The sequence below is a fragment of the Athene cunicularia genome (assembly GCF_003259725.1).
Source record: "Athene cunicularia isolate RWA chromosome 17 unlocalized genomic scaffold, athCun1 chr17_part1, whole genome shotgun sequence".
Classification (NCBI taxonomy): domain Eukaryota; kingdom Metazoa; phylum Chordata; class Aves; order Strigiformes; family Strigidae; genus Athene; species Athene cunicularia.
This window is the reverse complement of record NW_020799122.1, coordinates 5,980,258-5,988,130: the sequence shown is the minus strand read 5'-3', so window position 1 is coordinate 5,988,130 and position 7,873 is coordinate 5,980,258. Positions and strand designations below refer to the sequence as shown.

Here is a 7,873-nt window from a genome sequence, read left to right as displayed (position 1 = left end):
GGCGGGGCCGGGGGGGTGGCGGCGGGCTGCGCCGGGCTCCCCAGCCCTGCCCCGGGGCTCGGCCGGTAACCGGTCACTGCCCGGGGCGGCCCCCGGCGTGTCTGGTAGCGGCCGTGCCATGCCGAGCTCGCCCGGTGCGTGGCCGGTGGCCGGCACCCGTTGGTGGCCGTGCGGTGCTGAGCTCTCCCTCTCCTCGCAGCGCTGAAGGTGCAGCTGGACACCAGGCTCTTCGGGCAGCACTTGGCCAAGGACGTGGTGCTGAAGGCGGTGATGGGCTTCAGCAGCAACCCCAGCCCCAAGAAGCCGTTGACTCTCTCGCTCCACGGCTGGGCTGGCACCGGCAAGAACTTCCTGAGCCAGATCCTGGCCGAGCACGTCCACCGCGCCGGCCTGCGCAGCAAGTTCGTCCATCTCTTCCTGGCCACCCTGCACTTCCCCTACCACGACCAGATCAAGCACTACAAGGTGAGGAGGGACGCCGGGGTTTAACTTGGCCGCTTACCCCGAGCCTCTAAAGGAGGGGGTTTGGACGTTTGCGCTGCGGGTGTCCCCCCACAAACCTGACAGCCGGCGGTGCGCAGCTGGGCGTTTCCAAAGCTGGTGCTTAGGAGAGACGCGGCGGGAAATTGAAAGGCACCAAAATGCCAACAAATCCAAAGCGAGCGTAATTTCCTAATGTTGTTTACTCACTGATGCCATCTGCTGATTTCTGCGGTGTTTGCTGTTAGGAAAGAATCCTGCTATTAAAACTGGGCTGGAGATAACTTTCTCCACAGCAGTCCCTGTGGTGCTGTGTTTTGTGGCTAAACCAGTGCTGATAACGCACCAGTGTTTTGGCGGTGAGGGACCAGTGCTCCCACAGCCTCAAAGCTTGCTTTTTTCCCCCCCCTACCCACTCGTAGCGAGTAGAGATTGGGAGGAGACGCAGCCGGGACAGCTGACCCCCGTCGGGCAAAGATACATTCTGCACCATATACAATAAAAACTGGGGTAGAAAAAGGAAAATCTGGGGGGCATTGGCTTTCAGGGTGGTTGTTACTCTAACACTGGCTGAGTGTTGGTCTGCATGTGTTGGGGTGAGTGATTCCCTTTGCTTCTTTTTTTTTCTTTATCACCTATCAAACTGTCTTTATCTTGACCCATTAATTTTCTCGCTTTTATTCTTTTCCTCTCTTCCCTATCATGTTGGAGGGTGCTTGGCTGCTGGCCGGGTGTCACGACCCGGACTGGAAGCCCAGAGAATCGCAACGGTTCTGTGATCCCCTCGGGTTAAATTAAGGTGAAATGACACCAAACGACTGGTTAAAATGTTTTACTTGCGGTAGAGAACAATTTAAACTTGGAAAAGGATAATAACCATGTGGTCTCTTATAAATCTATAAGAAAAATGAGAGAGAGTCAAAGAAATCCAGATTACCATCCCTGGATCCAGCATTGTCTCAGGTCTGGTAATCTTGGGTGGTGAGCACACACAGAGCAAAGTTTCTGTTGCATTTTTGAATTAATTTTATTAGATGATTAGCGTCGTAGACGAAGAGGGGCAGGTATTCCACAAACACATTTCCATGACAGACGAGGAAAAAGGTGGAGCATGGGTTTGAGTCGGCGGTCCTTGCCCAGCTTTGGTTTTAACTCTGTTCCCAGAGATCTTATCAGTCATTATGATCACCTCTTATCAGCTCTTGTTACCACTGCAGTGGCGAAGGTGCGAAGTCATTAGCAAGTTATTAGCAAGGCATGCATGGTGTCTGGCTTGCACAATAGAGCCACAAAGTATGGGGTTTAGGGGTACTTGTGCTTGAGGGGAAACACCTAGTTTAGTCCAGGTCTCCCCCTCTGAGGCTTCTCTAAGGAGTATGTCAGTGCAGCTGCAAGGGGGTGGGGGGTGCATCCTTCAATATACTCCTGCTTCCTTGGATGACATTTCTTAGACTAATCCAAAGGCCACAGCTTGTCCTTGAGGTTTTCTGTGTCGATGAATGTTTGAGGCATTTCTTCCTCCAGTTCCTTACACCGGGTCAACCCACCACGCATTGAGCAAGGAGAGGGTGTACCCGTGTCCTGGTTTTGGCCGGGATAGTGTTCATTTCTCCCTAGTAGCTGGTACAGTGCTGTGTTTTGAATTTAGTGTGAGAATAATGTTGATAACATGCTGATGTTTTAGTTGTTGCTAAGTAGCACTTGAGGATTTTTGTTTCCCCTGCTCTGCCAGCGAGCAGGTGCACAAAAAGCTGGGAGGGAGCATCAGTAAGTGGGTGGTGAGCAACTGCATTGTGCATCACTTGTCTTTTCTTGTTTTGTTTTGGGGTTTTTTTTGTTATATTCCTTTCCCTTACTATTATTATTATATCTTATTATTATATTTTGTATTTTATGTTGTATTTTTGTTTTATTTTAGTTATTAAACTGGTGTTATCTCAATCCACTTCTTTTTGATTCTCCTTCCCATCCCACTGGGAGGGGGGGATGAGTGAATGGCTGTGTGGTGCTTAGTTGCTGGCTGGAGTTAAACCACAACAGCCTGCATGAGAAATTTTTCAAGTGAAAAAATGTCATTCCCTGACATTGGAGAGTTCTGGTCTTCATGTTTTAATCTTTGAAGGTACCTAAAACTGATGTACTGATAGATGTGGTTCCTGTATGAAAGACAAAACACTGACCTCTTTTTTTTTTAAAAAAAAAAAACAAACCAAAAAACAAAAAACACAACAAAAAGGAGTTTTTCTTTTTCCTCCAAGGCTTTCTATCTCAGCTGGTTTTTGTGTCTTATCCATACATTAAGCAGAAATAATTAGAAGGTCTTTCCTCTATGAGCAAGACAAAAATTGACGTTTCAATTCAGTGTCATGTGTCAAAGGGATCAGTCACAGAGTTTATGGTCCTCTCTTCAGGAAAAGCTGTAACCACTGTGTGTGTGATGCCGACATTTGAAAGGGTGTCCCTAGTGTCTGTCACAAGTATCTTGTATCCAGAAGAGACCTAGTGTTCCAGTGGTTTTCAACCTCTTGTTCCAGGAACAACTGCAGAACTGGATTCGAGGCAACGTCAGTGCCTGTCCCCACTCTGTCTTCATTTTTGATGAGATGGACAAAATGCATCCAGGTCTCATAGATGCCATCAAGCCGTTCTTAGACTATTACGAGCAGGTTGATGGGGTATCCTACAGGAAAGCCATCTTCATCTTCCTCAGGTCTGTAGCACCTATTTTGGTCATTCTGAGGTATTGGGTTAAATTTGGGTTTATGATGATAATGATGTTCCTATGGGACGACATTCAAAGAACAGCAAAAGAACGGTTCTGGAGTGAAGACCCTCTGTAAAGACAGAGGGGAGCACTGTGAGCTCTTGTGTTGCCTGTGGATGCTGTGCAGTGGATCACTGCAGCGTGGTGCCTGGCCCAGAAGCACAGATTGTATGAGAGTTCCCATTTTGGGGAAGTTCTCTGGAGTGGGTGCACCCTGTACTGAGTCTGGCTGGCCTGGAATTAACTGGCTTCTCAGCAGCCGTTCTGGTGCTTTGTTTTGGATTTGTGGCTAAAACATTGTCAGTAACACACCGATGTTTTTGCCTGTTTCTGGATGGTGCTTGCAAAGCATCAAGGCTTTCTCTTTTTTTCCCCACGCTGCCTCCAGTGGGTAGGCTGGGGTGGGCAGGGGATGGGAGGGGACACAGCTAGGACAGCTGACCTGAACTGGCCAGGGGAATATTCAATATTATGTAATTTCATGCTCAGCAAGAAAACCTGGAGTAGAGAAAGAAGGGGGGGAGTTCAGCTTCCAAGGTGATGGTTCTTGGCAGACTGCCAGGGCATTGATCTGATTATGGGTTGAGTGATATCTTTTCCCCCACCTTTTCATAATCTATTAAACTGTCTTTATCTCGATCTACAAGTCTTCTAACTTTTATTCTTATTTCCTCCTTCCATCCTGCTGAGGTGGGAGGGAGTAAGTGGCTATGTAGGTGCTTGGCTGCTGGCTGGGGTCAGCCCATCACACACTGATGGCAATTTTAAGAACTGGAGGCTTACCGTAAATTTTGGCTTACAGGTTTCTGTTTTGGTGATTTGTTTGACTTCAGGAAGATTAGCAATATGTGTAACTAGCTAAAAAATGTGCCTCAGTTGTGTCCATTCACCACTGAATGTTTTTCTTTTATGAATAGCAATGCAGGTGGTGACATAATTAATAAAGCAGTTCTTGACTTTTGGACAAGTGGAAAGCACAGGGAAGAGATTCAGCTCAAAGATCTGGAGCCCATGCTATCTGTAGGAGTCTACAATAACAAGAATAGTAAGTCACTTTCCCCAGAAAGTGGGAAAGTTTTTACTTCATAACTGGTCTGTACTGCAGCCTACCTTGACCCTGCCCTGCTTCCCGTGACCCCACCTTCCAACAGTGCCCTGGCCCCATGCCCTTCTGTCCTGTCTCTCCAGTATCTTGCCCTCACAAGGAAGTTTTTGGCAGAGAAGTTGCTCTTCATGCACACTGAAGGTTAGCAGCAACAGCTGTGAGGCGCTGTCAGTCTGATCCATCCAGCTAACTGGATGCTTTTCTCAGGCAGCAGTTGAGACAAACTGCTTTGTGAATTCAGTCTGGCCTGTGGACCCTATCTTATGCAGACTCAAAGAATTATAGGACTTTCTCTAAACTTTTTTTTCCTCCAAACTCCTCCAGGTGGACTGTGGCACAGCAGCCTTGTTGACAGGAACCTCATTGACTACTTCGTCCCCTTCCTGCCCCTGGAGCACAAGCATGTGAAGATGTGTGTCAGGGCTGAAATGATGGCCCGTGGCTATGCTGTTGATGAGAAGGTTGTTCAAGCAGTGGCTGATGAAATGACATTCTTCCCAAAAGAGCAGAAAATCTACTCTGATAAAGGCTGCAAGACTGTACAGGCCAAGCTGGATATTCATGAAGATGCTATGACAAGAGATTTGAAAGCCGAGGGTTGATTACTCCTCAGGTCTCTAAAGGACTTTCAGAGCTTTGGCAAATCTGTGTATTTGCACTTAAGTTTTTTTACTGTTGCAGGGAGATGGTGAAAATACCTGAATGAGCTCTGTGGGCTTTTCAATGTTGTTTTTTTTTTTTTTTTTTTTTTTTTTTTTTAACTTAACATCCTTCTGTTCATCTCTGAACTGTCTGGTATCCAAATGTTGTCCCCTTCATTCTTCTTTTAACTTGTAGAGAATTTCTGAGTATGAGAGATGTATATCACTGGATACATTCTCTCCTGCTTTATTCTTCAAGTACTGCAATTAAGTATTGAATTCCTCTTTCTACAAAAACTAGACTGTAACAAAGGAGAACAGAGGAATTCTTCCAGGCAGTTGTATTCCCTCTCTTGTTCATGGGCTAGTGAAATGAAGGGATGTGGGGTGTGTTCAGGACTAGGGCAAGGGTGAATCCCTTGATGCGTTGCAGTAAGAAGATGGTATGGTGGAAGGCCTCCTGTCCTTCACATCAGACTGATGCTGTTGTGGCTTCCACAACTGAGCATCAGCTATTCAGGGACAGAAGGGCATGATTATAGTTTATGTCTGAGCTCTGGCATTGTATACCATGTCTCCTGCTACAGTGACATGGAAAGGCATGACGAGCTCCACGAAATCTGTTGCTAAATAGTAGAAAAAGGGGAGGTGGGGCAAGTAACTCTTTGCTCCTGTGCTTCTTTGGAGAAAAAACTTGTAAAAGAAACTATGTTTTTTTTAACGAAGGGGGCTCATTGAACGTGTGTGGTAACTCCAGGCCTTCCTAAGCAGAGGGACCCAACCGAGGGATCTGTGCTAAAACATACCAGGCCAGTCTCCTGCTCTTAATGAGAAAAATCACTTGTGAGGATTTGACTGTTATGGCTTGGCAGGTTAATCTGCATGTGGGGGCTTCTGGGCCTGAAGTGTTTAAGATCCCTGGGAGTCCCTCTCAGCTGCACCCAAAAGACTAGGAGTAGGTAATGCTACTCTCATCTGGTTTGGAAGACTGTTTCATAGCAGTTATTTTCAATAGCATATTTTTATACTGAAGTGTAAGCAACAGCAATAGAAGGTTCTTTCTAGAGAGCCACAGAGAAGGGGGTATGGGACATGGGGAAAAATCAACAATCCTGTACTTAAGTATGTTTTATAGTAGCTTTTAGCACTAAAGAATGTGTGTGGAAGGGTGAGTGACGAATTAGGAAGCTGGGAAAAATTGATTTAACCTTCACCCACTGGTCAGGATGGAGTTTAAAACTTTTTTGCAAGGTTTAACTCTTTCATCATCCATCACTTGTGGATCAGATATTCTAGTGCAAGACAGAAGTGCCTATCACTTGGTTGATTGTAGTGTGTTTTTTAAACTGGTATGAGGAATTGGGCTATTTTTGTGCTGCAGCCATCTACTTGCTCACTTGTACTTGATGTAATGCAATACTTACAGGTTTCAACCCAATTATGTTAATTTAAATTACAACAGAGAGCTTAGTATTTATGTTAAACTCTAAATTTAAGTGTCAATTGCATTTTACAACCCCACATGGAGGCTGTCAAACGCTGGCAAACTTCACACTGATGCAATCTCCAGAACCAAATGCTAGCTAGCCATTAACCTTGGGACATTGGACTGTTGCTTTTTGTGTATGTTTTGCCTATTAACTTAGTCATAGGTGCACCCAGTTTCAGTTACTCCAAACTCAAAATACCTGTGCAATTTCAAGACACAATGTTAGTACAGTACTGCAGCTGCAATAAATTTTAAGTCCCTTTTTTGTCTTGGTTTAATCTTTTTGGTTACAGGGAAGTACAAGTTTATGCTGTTTTCAACCACCTGCTATGCAGCTTTCTGTTAAACAAATTTTTAAGAATAAAGCTTATAACAATGGATAGGCAGATTAAATAGCCTGTTGATGTTAAAACATGTTGAGTCATCCAACAATACAGTAAGGAATGCAGCAGTTAAATACAGCTCAGTAGAAACACCTACCTGTGAAAAAGCCTTAAAGTCTCTGCCAGCTCTGCTTCATAGTTATTAACAGATCTCTGCTACCATACTGCCAGGTGCTGCAGGATAAATATGCCTTGGGCAGCTGATTTAACCATTCCTCCAGTGCTGCATCTGGAAAGCTGTTCCAGGCAGCTCCTCACCTCTGAGCTGGCAAAAGCATGATAGGACTACAGGCTTTCACCGTAGCTCTGTGAGCCAGAGCATCTGCAGCTTCTCTAGCACTGAAGGAGAGCCAGGGGGTAAATAATGGCCTAATTCAAGCAAGGTACAGCCATTGGCCACAACTCTCACCTCACTGAACAGTTGGTTGTTGACGTGGTTGTGAAGGTGTGCTGTAGTGATGCACAAGGAAGCTGGTTACAGAGCGCAGCCAGGCAGCGTCAGCTGTCTCATTCAGCAGGACTTTGCACTGTGCTGTTCCACACACAGGACAGCTCTGCTCAGGCAGATACATCTCTAGAGACAGGTTGCTTCTTTCTGTCAAGAGAACAGCACTTACTACATTGCTGTGCTTTAACCATAGCCTCTGATTTTATGAGTGTGAGATCTCAGAACATTCCCCACAGAAGGTTGAATTAAAGCAGTACTTCCTCGTACTGGATTTTGGTAAGAATTCAGTCTCGGTGACTGCTCAGCTACTCTCACCCAGCCAGTGAATCAGACCTTTACTCCCATTTGACATTTTCCTTCAAGTTGTCTGAGCCAGTTTCAAGTGGCCAAACTTACCCACTCACAGCCAGGTGTTTACTATCTATAATCAGGTCAAAGAAAGAGATAAATACCTAAGTTCAAAGTGTTCATTTGCTGACAAATACTAGGACTGATAATTTGCATATTACACAACTTCAGAACTGGACAGTTGGAGTTTTAGTGGCCTTTCCCCCGCCCGCCCC

At 45.6% G+C, this 7,873-nt stretch overlaps 1 protein-coding gene across 1 annotated transcript; it reads left to right on the top strand.

The window, feature by feature from the left end:
- Positions 1-7: 7 nt before the first annotated feature.
- TOR1B (torsin family 1 member B) lies at positions 8-7,206 on the top strand. The gene is given in 5 exon segments (XM_026860307.1): positions 8-191; positions 194-465; positions 3,015-3,190; positions 4,162-4,289; positions 4,674-7,206. Coding segments are annotated over 5 exon segments (927 nt in total). The 5' UTR covers positions 8-118; the 3' UTR covers positions 4,952-7,206.
- Positions 7,207-7,873: the final 667 nt, after the last annotated feature.